Genomic DNA, 17,734 nt, shown 5'->3' on the forward strand with positions numbered 1-17,734 from the left:
TGGGTAATTATGGACCGAAATTGACCAATTTTCGCATGGTGGTTAGACACCACCTACTAACACCACTTATCAAATTTTAACCGGGTTGGTTGAAATATGCACCTCCAGGAAGATCAAATCTGGGGTTCGGTTTATATTGGGGCTGAACCGATATGAACCGATATTAACCAGTTTTTGCATGGCTCTAAAACAGTATACCGCGTACCAAATTTCAACCGGAGCGGATAAAATTTGCTCCTCAAAGGGCTCCGCTAAATCTGGACTCGGTTTATATGGGGGTTATATATTATTATGAGCCAATATGGCCAAATTTTGCATGGTTGTTAGAGAGTATATACTAACATTGTGTATCAAATTTCAACCGGAGCGTATAAAATTTGCTTCTCCCAGGGGCTCCGCAAGCTAAATCTGGGAGTCGGTTTACATGGAGGCTTAAGGATGCCAGACGTGCTCTTTTTTTACAAAATATGCTCTTAAAACAAGATAGGCCAAAAGAGCACGCAAAAGTGCTGCATTTTTATTTAAGTACTCTTTTTGTGTTTTTTTTATGCATCACAACAATTATTACTCCAACGCCATTCAATAAATGGTAAAAGTAAACTGAAAATACGTAAATGTCACTCTCGAGATTTTCCTATGCCGTTATTTTCTAATTAAATAGTGTTTTACTTCATATATCAGAAGAAGAGCACGCCGATGTTGCTTCTTCACTTTGTACTCTGTTCTAAATGTAAACAAACTTCTTTCAATAAAATTTTTCACAAAAATACCAAAAAAATGTCTTACAAAGTATTGTAAGAAAATTAGCTTGAGTTGAAAGTGGGTTATTTTATGTTTATGTTATGAACCTTTTTGTTATGTTTAAATGAATTATATTTCAATAAATTGGAATTAAATGTTTTTATTTTATTTGAAAAAGTGTGCACTTTTTTTCGTATGTGCTATTTTTATAAGCTGAATGTGCTCTTTTTGCCTCTTCAAAGTGAGGCATCCCTATGGAGGCTACACCTAAAAATGGTTTGATATTGCCCATTTGCAATACCAATACCTACTTCGGAATGATTTAGACACACGGACGGACGGAGGGAGAAGTCCTGGGTATAAAAGACATCTCTTCTTTGTTATTATAGTTTTTTTTTTTCAGTATTTGTGTTTGACTTCATATTTGCTTTTATCTACGACTGTACTTTCGTACATGCAATGAACAGGCCTATTAATTAGCCTCTCATTATTGGATTTTAATCTTGTTATGGAAATAATAAAAGATGTAGTCTAAGCTGAAGGAGAAGTTAGATGACAAATGAGGCGAATGATTTTTTGTTACGATACCCCAATTTTTTATAAATTAACTGAGACATTACACCTTTGAATTAAAGAAGAAAGCATTTCAAACGCTGTTTTCTTTAATTCATAATCAAAGTTTAAATTTGTAGTCGTTTTTTGGAACGACGAAATATACACGCTTTGAATCTTGGAAAAAAGTATTCCTTGATTCTTGAATCTTTCCAAGTAACAGTCAAATGGGTCATTTTGGACACCTAGTGTTTATTACCTCTATTTTTGTATACAAGTCTATGACCGATGAAGAAGGTGCAATCGCTTGAACCTGCATGTCCAACACATTCAATGTAAAATGACAATTAGTCGTGGAACAATCAATACAATCGAACACAACAACAGGGGCAAGCATTATGTACCTCCATAGTTTGTGGCTAAACTTTCGCTGTAAATGCAAGTGCACCTTCTGATTTTCCTCTATCGTATGCAACCTAAACATGTTTGATCATCGATCTCAAACAAAATGCTTTGTCATGCCGCAGTTCGCTCCAATGATGAGGGGGCTTTAACACACAACTTTTGCTGAATACGATTGTATGCCAACCAGCATTAGTACGCATGTGCGCCCGCCACTGTAAGCTACCAATGGTCATTGCAATTACAAATCAGTCGATCAAGAAACGCGGTAGCATAACATCTATTCCGAAATATACGCGAGTTTAACTACAAAACAAAAGAAAAAAGGCCGTTTTGGCTCAAGATGGAAAGTGCTGTGTTCAAACCACTATTGGAATATTTGATTAACACATGGACAATTGTATCATAGACTGAGGGATTGCAAGCGAATCGTTTTGGACAAAAAAAAGTTAACCCTAGATATAATGAGTGTACGGAATCGTTTTGCAAATTAAAAATGGATAAATTTTATGTTAAACCAAAGAGAAGTTTGAAGTCTTCCACAAACTCAACTAATGCATCGTGCTCGGTTGCAAGAATGGTAACCAGGACTTCTCCCGAAGTTTATTCTGCAACGGGAAACGCAAGGGCCTCTGGCGTTGGAAAATTTTATTCGAAAATAAGACATACAATCGAGGACAATTTAACACCAAAGATTAGCGGAAGACTCTACAAAGGAGGAAAACATTCCAAATCAATGACTGCATTGACCTCTTTGGATTCTTCAGTGGGGAAATACACTTTGAACAAATCATCCGATTCTTCCGAGAACAAAACCTTGTCTAAAGATTCATCACATCCTTGTGCCATGGACTTACCGAATTCGGCAATTTCAAACTATTTCACACAACATTGCTCATCTTCCTATATTGACAGTGATGAGGATGAAGTTCAGTTGAGCTTGAATCTGGTAAAGACATCTCTAGAAGATGAAATATTTGAGGAATTAGAAAAGGTGGCCCATGACGAACACAAATTGAATGCGGTACTTCAAAGCTTTGATAAAATTATGTTTGATTACAATGATCCTCTGCCCGAAACAAAGACGACCAGTGATAGCGCAAAAGATCAAAAGCCAACTGTGGAAAGTTGTGTAAATACGCAAAATGTTGCTCTGTTTACCGATGAGGACAGACAAGTAAACACCTCCTACCCAACAGGGAATACCATCACCCACAAAGCGAATGAGATAAATCAAATCGAACCGCAGGCAGATCAAAAAGACCAGACAGATTGTCGCCATCAACATGAATGGCGAACCGTAAGCAATAACAAACTGGAGAAATCATCATCTTCCCTGTCACTGACTAGGCGAAAATGTTATCAATCACCGGACTCACCCTGCCTACGACAAATGAGACATGTGTTTATTCAACAACAGCAAAAGCTGAAGTCCAAATCAGTATGGGAGCTATCCAATTCAACGAAAATTCCTATACTTAAAGCGATGCCATTGCAGAAGAGAAGTAAAAGTTTTTGTTATCAACAATCGAATGAGAGCCCGGGTAAGAAAATAATAAAAATGGAAACAATTTCCAAAATTGCATCTTCTGCAAACAGTGAAGTGGCTGTAGGCAAACCAACTTTAACTTCGAAGAAAATTAATAGACCAACAAAATATGTGAACATAAAACCAGCTACTACAGATAGCAAAAGTCAAAAAGCTGATACCAAAAAACCAACGTTGGATACATCTCCAAAACTTAGACAGAAATCCATATCGAAGAATCGTTCGAGCGAATCTCATCAAACCCCTCAACCTAGGCGAACCCACTCGAATGCAAATCTATCCTCGAAGACGAGATCCCCAAGTTCTCTATCACCCCCAGTGCCTCCACGTCGTAGCAAGACTAGTGATGAACTATTAGACAAATGTTTGGAAAAGGGTCAGCAAATACTGCGAAAAGTGGAATCCCTCAAAACTCATCAACGTTCTCCAACGTCGGGTAATAGGAAACCTATAGTGCGAATAAAATCTAATGCCAACAATAAAATTTCCCGAGACAATTCCACACTACGTCGCAAAAAGATACAGCAAAAGCTCAACTATGCCAATGAGGATAAGATTTTGGCTCCATCATTAGAATCATGTAAAATTATACCACCAGATTTCGCCGAAAGCTCTAAGAAACATGCTGACCTATTGGTAAATGTCGTCCATTTGACAAATATTACACGTTCCAAAAATCCCACAAGACAGATGTCTGTTGACAGTGGCATTGCTACGAACGGTCACAATTCGTTAGATTTTATGCCACCCAATGTTTCACCTACGCCCCGAGAGCATGAATCCGAGGACTCTGATGATTCTGGCCATATTTCAAATGAGAATATGGAAGTCACCATGAATAATCAACCATCGAATTCTAGTTTAGGTAATGATATAGGGTTACAGGATTGTCAGAGCCCGATGATGTTAACGAAAACAGATAGCGGTGAATCTGACCTCCATCTGACAAGGAAACCACAGCGTGTCTGCACAACCTGTCGAATTGCTCAAGTGGACTCAGTTAAATTAATACGAACACATGTCGAAATCTATCCAAATTTCACGAAAGAGGTAACTATTAGGATTCACTAGTCAGTCAGTCGGTGTATCGATCGATAAGTTTGTCGGCTTCATGGAGAATGGTGTGGTATTTTGTAATGAATTTCTACATGCATTTTTACAGTTGATGGGATTTGTGTATTTATTTATTTTTTTTCTTGAAAATGCTATTACAATTATCTATATATATAAGCTTGAAAAAAAAAACAAACTAAAATATATATAAATACAATAAATGCATATACATATATGTAAGTATATACGAATATTTTCATAGCTTTAGCTAATGTTGTTATTGTTATACATTTTATTGTTTATATTTTTATTGTAAAATAAATGCAAATATATGTAATACTTTTAATTGGAACAACATTCGAATGGTATCTTATTGTTGGTTTCCTTTACCTTTTGCTGGTACATCTATACACTATGTGATCTTGGTAATTGGTTTGACCATGTTTTACGGACATGACAGTATAATCACTTTTATATTGCTTTGGTTTTGGTTCCCTTTACAACTATATTCCTCTAGAAGAGAAATGTAGCACTCCCAAAGTTTGTATAGAAAAGAAGATGAGTTATTTTCTTCTTTTTTTACCAATAATACATGTGTATTTAGTATTGATATAGTTATAATTAATCTTTAACAAAAAGTGTACTATTTTTCTATTTTCTTCCCAAAACAACATTTCAGGATGTCTACTGATACTGATAATGTTGTTTTTGTTTTGAAAATTTATATCCTAATTTATTCCTTCACAGAAAGCAACGTTGCTACAAAAAAGATCTTTTTTTTTTTGGTTATTTTTAGATCTGTTCTAAAATGGGCTTTCAAGGTCTCTCAATATGCAAATAAAAAGACTATTTCATATTTACATCCGACGTTTCGTTGGTGATTTCCAACTTCTTCTGGGATGTATTTTTTATTGAAATCTGGAAGCGTATCATAAGCTAAACTCTAAACTTACATTTAGTCTTTTGTCATATTTTTTAAAATTAATTTTAAATTGTAAAAAGATCTTTGTTAGTCGAAAATTTTGTTTCGGGTTTGTTTATTGAGTGATCATTTACTATATTGAATTTTTGAGACGAAAAATTTGGAAATATCGTTTCAAGTCATTATTGTAAATCCAAAAATGCTTTTCCTCAGATATACTTAACAGAAACCATCTTTAAATTTAATGTTCAAAAATTTCCGTGTATAAATCACAGTAACAATAAATAAAAATCGGAACATTGCAGAAAAGAGCCCCGAACATTTCATTACAGATGGGGAATTTCGAACAAATATTGCTCCAACTGCCTTTACACGCTCATAATAAACATGGTCGTCAGGATCATATTCAAAGAGCAAAAAGTATAAAAGAGGGTTTTTCCCAATTAAAAGAACATAAGTCCTATTTTATTTGTACATGGTATTATTGACCATATAATGGTCCTGCGTATCGATGTCTCCATTCCAAAGTACGCTAAGTCTAAAAAGTAAATTTCACAGGAAACAATTTCAAAGTTTTCTTTTTAGAATTTTTGATATAAATTCATATTTATTGTAGATTTTTTTAGTATATGTACGAATTCAAAATAGTGTTAATAGAACATGGTTAAAATGGCTTAGACCACTTTAGACTGAACAAAGCTTTTTTTAAGTTTATTCAAAGGCTACGTACAATATTAATATTATTACGTACAATACAGTATTATTTTGATGGAAGTGTCCAATAAATTCAAACTTTTGACAGGAGGCAATTCACATCAATCCGAATAAAAAACAACGATGTCCTCATTCCTGCTAAGTCGACTTAGCAGGAATGAGGACATCGATATACGTATAAAATAAAAATACTCTTATTATTGTAAAAATTCATAAAAAATTAATGGGAATGATGCAAGGCGATATCATCTTCCCAACCGTGCATTTATACAAATAATAGAACATTTTGATAGTATTAGAGAACCCGTTTAAAGTTTATTGATTGTCGTGACAGTTATATACTTTCAATAACCATTCAAATGCTGCGGCAAGCATGATTTAAGAATTTCAGGTTTTTTTTTAAATCGGTGTCTTTCCTATAAATCGACCATTAGTTATCAATTATTTGTTCTCTTATGACATATATAATATACTAGGTAAGTAGTTCAGTGGAAAACAGCTTACAAAGAACATTTGACCAACACCCCCAGCAATACCATATGCTTGGAGATAATGACTTACATGTCAAGCGGTTACTACACTTCAGGTTTTCATGAGTATTACCACGTACCATATACAGTTTCCAATAAATAGCAATTGCATGTATTGCTCAAAGCTATCCTACCTCCAAGATGATATAGTAATGAGAGTATAAAATAAAAAACCCAGCAAAAACGCTCATTACCAAATAATTTTGCAGGTAGCTTAAATCAAAATTGGTAAGCAATTAACATACATATGAATGAAAATCCTGTCCTATAAGTAGAGTTCTTCTCTACAGCATTACCTGGAGCTAAATGACCAAATAAATATAGCTTGCCAGAAATAAACAACAAATGTATGTGCTACATGGTAGCATTCATGAAAATCTGATATTGGGTAAGTCCTTATTCTAAAGATTACGGTATTGCAAGGGGTATGACACAAATGCTCTTGCTAAGCAGTTTTTCACTTCAACTACTTATTACATTTTTTTCTGGGAAGGCTTTTGCAAGGAAGCAAGGAAGACGGAGACTACAGTGAACGTCCAAAATAAGTTATTACACGCATAATATTATTGTTCTTTACTCTCAAACGAAGATCGGACAGATATTGCGTTTCATATCTGATAAATACTAACTAGGAAAAATCGATTGTTCAGACTGACCAAAATGTTGGGTAGGATATAATTGGATATATTTTTTGAAATTTTTATCAATCGATGTTCTAAATCAAATTATATACAATTCTTTGTATATCCACTTCAATCCCCTATTGCAACCGTAGGATAACTAAATAACAACATTATGGATATTGGCCCTAATGAGCAAATGGAAAATGTTTGCTCCTTTATGATTTGTAGATAAATCAAAGTAAAGTAGTGCTCACGAATGCCAAACTAATTTGAAACTGCGATTATGCACTGCAGCAAAACACACCTACAGTTACAGCCACCTTCCAAGCTATGTGCTTTCAACTCTTCATGTTGATTGACAATGGAATACATATTGTAATTTGTATACGCTAGGGGAAACATGTACGTGAGGACCCCACAAAACGAAGCCTCTTTTTTTCAATCGCATATATAGGTGTGGCGTAATGAACTCATGCCAATTCGACGAACCACAGCCATTTGTCGTCGCCCCTTTAAATGATGGCAAAGAAATGTGAAAATTTTTTTTATTGCATGGCACAAATTTTACTATGACTACAAACTGGAGGGGGACCAGGTAAGAGATGGCCGAATTGGTTTATTGGTCAGGCTATCTCACTCGTGCCAGTGTCAATAGGTTAATAATTATGCGCTACACGTTTTCCTAAAGGATGGAAAGTATCTTTAGACAAGCACCCGAAAGTAAATGAAAGTAAAACGTGAAACATTGCAAACCTTTACACACACAAGCCATAATTTTTAATTAGAAATCGAAATTTGCCAAAACAAAATTTCATAATAGTAATAGTCCATGGAATTCCAAGCCTATATTAATTATATACGATAATAACTATTTCCTTATATACGAATAGACGGGATGATATGCAAAAGCTATATGACCATTTTAAAACCAATTTATGTTCAGTTTGTCGAAGGAGTTTACACTGTTAATGTAGGTTTAAAGTTTATTTTAACATTTTTCACATATGGGGATTAGTCAATCACGCAAAGCGTGTAATCACATTGGATGTACATGTTGGTTGACGAAAACCTTTCTTATTGGAGGCTGAATTTCACCCAGAAATCCATTGCTAACTGAATGATATGTTACACAGAAAAAATATCACCAAAATCTTTCCAATTAAGATGAAAAGTTTTCCAATTAAAAAATTAACTGATTAACTGATTAACTTTTTAGTCATTTAAAAAATAATGATTTTTTTTAATTAATTAGTTAATTAAAAAGTTACAATCATTATTAATCAAACATAAAAGACAAAGTCAGTTAAGAAGTGATTGAAAATAGTTACTTAAAAATAATTATTGTTTTTGTTTTGTTTATATTCAGTCTGTTTGTTTCAAAATGCATTAATCATCTATGATGCGCATTCGAGGCTGTTGTTGTACGAATTATTGTTCTCTAGTACGTAGCTCATATATATGAGCCTATCATTACTCATTATTTAAGGCAAAAATGTTGTCCAAAGACAGTCTCGAATGTGCATCATAGATGATCAATGTATTTTAAAAAATAATTAATTAAACAATTAATTGAGTTTTGTAATCAACATCAATTAAATGTTGAATCGAATCAATTAAAAGATTTATTGAAATTTGCTAATGAAATCATTAAATTTTTTAATAAAGTTTTTTTTTTTATGCCCAATTAAAAATGTGATTGATACTATCATTTTCGTTATTGTAGAAATTTCAATTAAAAAATGGATTGTATCAATTAATTTCGTGATTGAATCAGAAAAAAAAGTTTTTTTGCGTATATCCCCACCGCAACATTGTATGTATGCTGTATGGTATACTGGAAATATAGCATAAAGATTTCTTGTCCTTAAAATAAGAATGCGAATTTTACTTAGCGTAGAAGATGCATTTCCCTGCTACAAAGTTTATTTACTTTATAAAATTTCCAATGAAGTCGTTTTGTCTTTAGAGGTAGGTAATTCAGCTTTAAAATATGTATCTTTGCATAAAAGAAAATTGTTTTGAACGGAGGTCTACTTGTCCTAAAAAATCTGAAATTAATCTTCAATATTATAGAAACATTTTACTTGAGGCAGAATATAATTTACACCAGAAGTGGAATTGAAGTATCAAGATCATCTTAAATGCATCCCTGGTGCAATTTCTTGTTTTTTGGCTCGGAATCAATACCAAAGCCAGCGACAAAATCTTTGGAAGTGTGTAGTGGGCGTTAAAAAAATAGGAAAACATAAAAAATGTTATCACTGCAACCAGGTGATGGGCTCGTTTTTAATTATAACAAAAACTTAACAGTGAATCCAATATTTTCCCAATAGATGGTCATTTATCTGTATATCTTCGATCGGGTTCCAATAGATGACATTAGAGAAATTGTCGTGATACGCGTGATTCACGCATGTATTACGTGAATCACGTGAATGGGACTGAAACAAATGAGCCGTGCGTGAGCTTGCGTGAGAAATAAAATCGGTTCGTGAATGTGCGTGACTAAAAATTCTGCAAAATCACGCTCACGAAAAAAATCAAGATTTAATTCTTACTCGTATGTTAACTGAAATTAATTTACCTGTCTAACTATATTCTATTCATGAATTTTGTTACCTTTGCTCATACCCGGTTGGAAAATATTGTGAGTCTCGTGGATTCGTCGCGAGTCACGTGAATAGTCGTGAATCGTGCGTGAGCGTGAGTCAACAAATGTAGTTCGTGCGTGAGTACTGGTTTTGATGTCGCGAATGTGCGTGAGTGACTATCACACGTATCGTGCGTGAGGGTGCGTGAATAAACATTTTGCTTCGTGAATGTGCGTGAATGTGATTGCAATTTCACTCACGCGCACACCTGTAACTGCACTGAAAAAAAGCATACTCGGTTCCAAAAATGTTGTCTTTACTTTAAAAATTTTGTTATTGATTTCGAGCCAAAGAAGCGGAGATAAGGATACTTTTAAGACACTATTCTCTTTTAAATTTGGGGTTTGTGTACTTGCTTCTAGGAAGCAAATTTTAATTTTTCATTTTTATACCCTCCACCATAGGATGGGGGTATATTAAATTTGTCATTCCGTTTGTAACACATCGAAATATTGCTCTAAGACCCCATAAAGTATATATATTCTGGGTCGTGGTGAAATTCTGAGTCGATCTGAGCATGTCCGTCCGTCCGTTTGTTCAAATCACGCTAACTTCCGAACGAAACAAGCTATCGACTTTAAACTTGGCACATATCGGTCCACTTTTACGTATAGCCCACATATAAACGGACACCCAAATTTGGCTTGTCGATCCTCTAAGAGAAGGAAATTTCATCCGATCCGGCTGAAATTTCGTACATGGTGTTAGTATATGGTCTCTAACAACCATGCAAAAATTGGTCCACATCGGTCCATAATTATATATAGCCTCCATATAAACTGATCCCCATATTTGGCTTGCGGAGCCTCTAAGAGAAGCAAATTTCATCCGATCCGGCTTAAATTTGGTACATGGTGTTGGTATATGGTCTTTAACAACCATGCAAAAATTGGTCCACATCGGACCATAATTATATATAGCCCCCATATAAACCGATCCCCAGACCTCCGGAGCCCCTTGGAAGAGCAAATTTCATCCGAGTCAGTTGAAATTTGGTACATTGTGCTAGTATATATATGGCCGTTAACTACCATGCCTAACTAGATCCATATCGGTCTATAGTTATATATAGCCCTCAGATAAATCGATCCCCAATCACACAAAAATTGATCCATATCAAGTTCATAATTTTATATAGCCCACATATAAGCGACCCCCAATTCTGGCTCTCTACGTACCGTGCAAAAGTCCATATCGATTCGTAATTATTTGTAGACTTACCTATACATACCTTTTTTGTCTAATATATACCACGTATGGACTAACTAACAATTTAGAAAACGATGTTAAGAAGTTTAAAGATACCACAACCCAATTAATTCGATTGTGGATGACAGTCTTTCGTAGAAGTTTCAGACTCGACTTCCAGTAGAAATTATGCTGTGTTTCAAGTAAAAACGTCTTTTAAAATAAAGTGTTGAAAAACGTGTCCTATATTTGAACGATTTTTTGCTTTGTAGTCAAGATGCATCGAGGCCATCAGCTGCTCCCATAAGCCAAAATCTTAAAGTCGACAACTATGTTCAGTTGTTCCGCCAAAACTCTAAATTAAAAGTGCTAAAATTATTACTACGATTATATTTTTATCATATAAAAAATAATGGATTTGACAACACCTAATATATCGACCTATTTCCAAACAATAGCAACAATCGTGAGTCTATTTAATAAAATTCTTCTTTAAATTATGAACCAAGTTTTAGTTGGTGAGGTAGTACGGTGACAGCGAGTGCAATACCTTATTTTGTAGGGCCTTAATGACCCTTTTTATATATAACCAAATAAATAATATTATTTTTTGTACTTTTGCATGCCTGCCTCTCAAAAAATTAAATTTATTTCTTGTAATTTACAGATTCTTTTCCGTTCTGGAGTTCTAAGTGAATTGGAAGCAAAACGCGATGAATTACTTTCAGATCGAATAATACAATTGCAAGCATATTGCCGAGGATACCTAGCACGTAGATCTATGGCCCAAAGGAGGGTACAGGTAAGTAAATCTATATACAGATAATCATTGATGCACGAAAAAGTGCATTCTACGAAATTTCAAAAAGAATATGTGATTTAGATTTTAATATTTAATTAAAAAACTAAAAAATAAAATAATTGCTTTCGAAATATTAGCATTCTTCTTAATATCTGATGTCTTAAAAGTAAAGTTAAATGCAAACAGTAATAAGGATCCTATTATAAATTAATATTTATTATGAAGATTTTCCGTCAGTTAATCGAATTGTTTTTGTTTCAGAACTGATTTATTTATTTATTACTTAATTTATTATAATTACAAATTAAAATAAACTTATTTATACGGGCACTAGCAACTAGAGACTATCGGTCTATTCAAAACTGAAAATATAAACAAAATATACAAATTTCATTAATCTTATAGATGCAAATTACTACCTTAATATAATTTACCATTTTGCATATCTCATATTTTTCTCTTGCGAAAAATATGGGGAAACATATTTAAAAATTTGTTCAAACAATTAGGCTCATTTTTTCACAGGAAAAATAAAATATATATGGCAAACGAAAAAACAAAACATAATAATTTTTATATACATATTTTCTTTTTAAATTGATGTGAGCATACTATGAGCATTTTATTTATTTATTATTTTTTTTTATGTAGCCCACCCACAATTCAAAATATTCTAACGCGATTTATTTCCATTTATTTGCTTGTATAGGAATTGGCGGTACGTTGCATCCAACGTAATGTTAAGGCTTTCTTAGCTGTTCGAGACTGGCCATGGTGGCGTCTATTAGTACGTGTTACTCCTTTACTAAATGTCCATCGTACTGAGGAACAATTGAAGTCAGCTAATGAAGAATTAGTGGCGCTAAGAGCCAAGTTGGAGAGAATTGAAAACGATCGCAATGAACTTAAGACTGAGAACCAAAAGCTTGAAGCTAGGGTAAGTACCTATTTCTATCAATATACCGATATTTATATTAAATCTAAATCAATCACATACAAAAAATAAGTTTTAACTTTAATTAGGAATTTGTCCACATAAAAAATATATAATAGGTCAATTCAAAAGTCACCAGCCTGGCACAGATTATCCCCAAGACCGCCAAAAGACGCGTGTATAAATATGTCAATATATCCCTGTAGTTTGGGATCTTTAGTTTATAAATTAGAGCCTTTTAAGTGAATCAACTTTTGTTATATGAATTTGTTATTTGTTTTGTTATATGAATTCAAGTAGCACTATATAAGTATGTACTTATAGTATATGTCAATCAGGAGACTTGTCAATTGACCTGCTCTCTTTCTATAATCATTTATCCGCCTATGAATTACATCTAACAATTGGCGTTACAATTTTTGACACCGTGAGAAAGGCAAATTCCTTATTGTATGCGTCTGTTGCATATAGTATGAATGTTGCAGCAGCGTCAATCATGGTTCGTGAACCATTTGACAGTTTGACATTGACATTAAATTAAGTTATCTATGACTACCACACAAAATACATTTTTCTAATTTAATAAATAAAAAGTATGCCTGGCATCTTATTCTATGAGATACACATATATGTATGTATATTGTACATGTGTTTGGTATTAGGACGTATCGAAAAAGAGAAAAAAATATATTATCGTCCGTGCTATTTCTTTCACTTCACTTCTGAGTACTATCATGTACCAGTGACCTATGTTTGTTTTGCTTGACGAATGAAAAAAAATAATAAACTGATTTATGACGAAAAATGGACTGCCGCGTGCGAAAATTGAACTAAGTTGTACTTCATGTTTTGAGATTTGTTGTTAAAACAAAGATAATAAAATGGTACGGTTCCAAAGATTTTGTCTGTACACTAATGATCTTGGCATTGATTCCGAGCCAAAGATGCGGAGAATTCAAGTAAGGATACCTTTAAGACACAATTCCCTTTTAAACTTAAGTTTAGCGTTTTCAACGTTTTTCTTCATGTCCTATCGAAGTTCTTCAAATAAGTGTTAACGATAACATAAATTTTGAAATTCAAAATCGACTTTAAGTAAAAATTTGTTATATTTCAAGTAAAAAAACGGCATATCCTATTTTTGAACGCTTTTTGTTTTGTAGTCAAGATACAAAAAGTCAACAAATTTAAAGACAATTTCATTAATTTCGAAGAATTTCAGTTGACCTTAGTCAACCAAACATTTTCTTTCATATAAAGATACCCATTTTAAGCTCGAATCCCCTAACTATAAGGACAAACCAACTTAATTGAAAAGTTTACTAACTTTTCAATGCTTAACAAAGTTCGCATTCTCATTTTAAAGACATGAAATATCTTTCGCCTCATGACAAATTTTTTTAAACGTGGGTATAAGTTCAATGACCCTACAAATAAGTTCAATATGAACTAAAGCAGAAACAAATTTTGTGCGAATGAACTACTGTATAGTTAACATGGTCATGATTTGGCGCCAATGATTTTTTCATTACTTTTAGTTCATTTTTTCTTCTATGAGATGGTGCAATTTCGTGACATGAAATTAAAAAGTACACCAGGCCATTAAAATTTGCTGGTTTTAATAACGCTTTGTGGAAATCTCAAAATGTGGAGTATTATATAGTTCAATCTTCGCCCGAGGTAGTTCATTCTCCCTATAAAACAGTTTAATTTTGTGTTCTGTTTATGGAATTTAAAAAATATTTGCAACAAACTAAACTAAAGAAATAAACGAAGTTTTAGTTCCTATAAATATGCAAATTTAGCTTGATATGGAAAAAAATCAAAGAAAAATCAAATTTTGAACTAACGAATATTATTTTAGTAAAAAATATCTATCCCATCATCATTACTCGTATCACAATGGACTGAATAGTCTAAGTGAGCCTGATACATCGGGCTGCCACCTAACCTAAATCATCATTACTCTTATAGTTTGGAAATATTTAAAAACCGAGAAAATGTATATCTGTCTAAGTTGACCACTGTGGTATCACAATGGACTGAATAGTCTAAGTGATCCTGAAATATCGGGCTGCCTAACCATGTCTATCTAAACAATTGAGTAAAGTTAATATATTATATGTTATATTCTCAATATATCCTAATAAAAATTTGTGTGTACATGAAACAATTTTATCTGATATGATATCTCATTCTATAGACTGTATATTCATCATAGTATAGCAAAAATGCAAGTGTTAAGTGATTTTGTAATTTTCTGAATAAATTTTTTGTTTGGCGTTGTCATATCATTTTTGGCTTTGTGTCAAGGAGAAATACAAATTTCAATTAGCTATTTGCAAACTATAGTTATTATATGTTTGCAATGCAGAAGAAATAATACTAAACATGTAAGAATTTCCATTAAACAAATAAATCTGAGAAAACATCTACATCATCTTTCCATTCTATTCTCTTAGTATTGCTGACGATGAAAGCAACTTTCTTTTCATTGATAATGACAATGTGATAATACCACCTGTGGTTAAAAAAAAATGATGGTAATATCACACTTCCTACACACAACAAAATAATTTTTTTCATCCAAACGATTATCGTTCGAAATTATTGTCACGCAGTAAAAACTTTGTTTCGAAGGAATATTTAGAATATTTAAAACTTTCGGCGTGGATTAACACAACAACAGTGCATCTGTGCTCGTAAGCATATGACCCACTGTATGGAGTGGTATTACGGGGACATATCGCCTCTGATCTCTGCCGTTTGCTACCACTCTCATTTCGTTAAGTTCTATTTCGTCAAGTTTTTGCATTGAATTTGTGAATCGCTCAAAAAACGGCTCGTGTCAATTGCTCGGAAGACATGTTCCAAAAATACGATGGCAGGTTGTGAATCGTGGATTTTCCCGTAAACAGCTGTCGACTGTATAAGTGTTTCAAGATGAGCCAAATCTAAAAAAAGTTGTTCGCGCACGATGCACTTCCAAGCAAATCATCACCTGTTTTTGGGAAAAACTGGACATGATTCTGAGTGGTACACTTGTTTGCCAGTTGTCTTCCAAGTGATCAGGAAAACCAATCGCCTAAGACGGATCACGGTTCACAATGACAATGCGAGGTCTCACACATCGGCTCAAACAACTGCATTTTCGAGGACTCAAAAGATTGATTTGATGGGTCATCCGACGTAAAGTCTTGAATTGGCACTGAATGGCTCGTTTTTATTTCCGTACGAAAAAAAATTAAATGAGAGGTTAACGTTTTTAACATCTGAAGAAGCGGCTGATGCGTTCAGAATTCATGTTTTAGAAATAACTCAATCAAAGTGGCAAGAGTGCTTCGACAGTTGATTCAAACGCATGCAAAACGATCTAGATCTCAATGGGGAATAAAGAGTTTTTCGATAATTACTAAAGAGGAATAAAGAGTTTTTCGATAATTACTATTTGTTTTTGTTTTCTAATCCCGAAATACAAAAGACAACCCTCGTATATCATTTTAAGTATTTTTTTCTGCAAAAATATGTAGGCCACAAATATGTTGCATATTATTCAAATAACATTATCACTGAGAATTGTTTTTCGAAAATATTTCCATTGAATAGATTTTTATTTTTCTTTGTTCAATATTTTGATGTGTGAATCGATGTTCCTAAAACGATGCTGTAACTTTGACACGTGCTACATTGATTCCCAATAATCCAATATATCATCACTTTTCTTCTAGTTGCGTTCGTTATGGGAGAAATTATTTCTTCATGTCAATTTATGCCAAAAAATTACTGTGGCCGAAATGAAGTGAACATTTAAAGAAAATTTAATATTTCTATCTATATGGATAAAAATAGAACTATCGAATCTGTTTACTTGTTTTCTCAGCACCAATGCGAGAAATACGAGCAAACAAAAATCCATCCCCTTCACCACAAAACCATGAAATTGGTCTGAATAATTCATATGGTCGCACAATTTTCGTAAATTTGTCTTTAAAACAAAACAAAAAGTAGATCTACACTTAGTGGAAATGTCATGGAACAGAATGGTTCTATGTTCTGTGCGGCTTTTTCTCTGCAATGATAAGGCCTCGCGAACGTTACCGAGCCAAATGCATACGGATTTGCGATCTGTGCAGGTTCACTTATACGACGCGTGTATAGGACAGCCAAATCAATTTAATTCGAAATGTATTTGCATTTGGCTTCTTAGCTACAAAAGATTGTACTTACATACATGTTAACATAAGTATATCGTCCATCTGGTCATGTATCTGTCAACATATATAGAGAATGTTTACGTAGATGCTCCTCTCGGCTTCGAAAGAGACAGTTAAATCTCAACAGAGAGAAATTTAATTCAATGGATAACAAAGTACGATATTTACGCTATTTAAATATTCCACGGAACATTCTGTTTAAAATGTCCTAACTCCTACTAGGTGTAATCAATCCTTCGTGTTATCAGGTCAGTTGAGGCCACCTTTAACGTAATGCAGAAGCAAACTTACTAATAAAACAATAATACTCTCCTGTGTCCGATCGCTGAGGCCATCAAAAAAAAATGTACGCACAAATGGTTCTGTCCGCCACACAATATCTCTCTAGAGTCTGCTTAATATGAGCAAACACTAACCACCGCACCGATAATGGTGTTGATGTGATTTTTCTTAACGCAAAGAAAATCGCCACAATCAGTCATAGTCGAGCAGTAGAGGAGGAAAAACCTCTAAGTGCCGTAGTGAACGCGAAAATTAAATAAAAAAGTGTAGTGATCAAAAGAGAGCCGAGTGCGAGGCAGAAGTGAAGAAAGAGCGAGAAGTGTTTGCGAGAAAAGAAACCAAAAATACAAGCGATATCGCCTAGCCGAAGATCCGTTTAATTTGGATCACTTGTCTGATCACTTGGATGCGTTACGTGTAAATTTAAGAAGAAAAACAATTTCTGTAGCTCTTTTAATGGAAACGTTTTTGGTTTTTGGCACAATGATATTTAATGAAGTCATTTCATGATACACATTTGGACATTGAGCGAGAATTTGGCTCAAACGAAATTACGAAATTCTAAATTATACGATAC

The 17,734-nt window shown here is 33.7% G+C and overlaps 2 protein-coding genes across 11 annotated transcripts in view; both read left to right on the forward strand.

Moving 5' to 3' along the window:
• Window positions 1–17,734, forward strand: part of Mhcl (Myosin heavy chain-like) — a 70,669-nt gene that overhangs the window by 38,934 nt on the left and 14,001 nt on the right. For 7 of the 10 annotated variants that reach the window (XR_012717829.1, XM_075288778.1, XM_075288779.1 and 4 more), the window contains 2 exons: window positions 11,593–11,727; window positions 12,437–12,664. Coding sequence is in view for 8 of the 10 variants with exons in the window: in XM_075288778.1 (XP_075144893.1) it covers window positions 11,593–11,727; window positions 12,437–12,664 (363 nt within the window). In the remaining 2 variants the exon portion in view is untranslated. Of the gene's footprint in view, window positions 1–11,592; window positions 11,728–12,436; window positions 12,665–17,349; window positions 17,575–17,734 lie in introns of those variants that run through there. The other 3 variants (XM_075288784.1, XM_075288785.1, XM_075288783.1) reach the window with 2 other exon arrangements.
• LOC142219972 (uncharacterized) lies at window positions 1,928–4,654 on the forward strand. Its single transcript, XM_075288788.1, has one exon. It carries the CDS (start codon window positions 2,192–2,194, stop codon window positions 4,313–4,315), a length of 2,124 nt encoding a protein of 707 aa, XP_075144903.1. The 5' UTR covers window positions 1,928–2,191; the 3' UTR covers window positions 4,316–4,654.

The sequence above is a fragment of the Haematobia irritans genome, chromosome 1 (assembly GCF_050003625.1).
Source record: "Haematobia irritans isolate KBUSLIRL chromosome 1, ASM5000362v1, whole genome shotgun sequence".
NCBI classification, from domain to species: domain Eukaryota; kingdom Metazoa; phylum Arthropoda; class Insecta; order Diptera; family Muscidae; genus Haematobia; species Haematobia irritans.

Excerpts from the sequence above, each read along its gene's own strand:
- LOC142219972 (XM_075288788.1), top strand. The coding sequence starts at position 2,192 with ATGGATAAATTTTATGTTAAACCAAAGAGAAGTTTGAAGTCTTCCACA.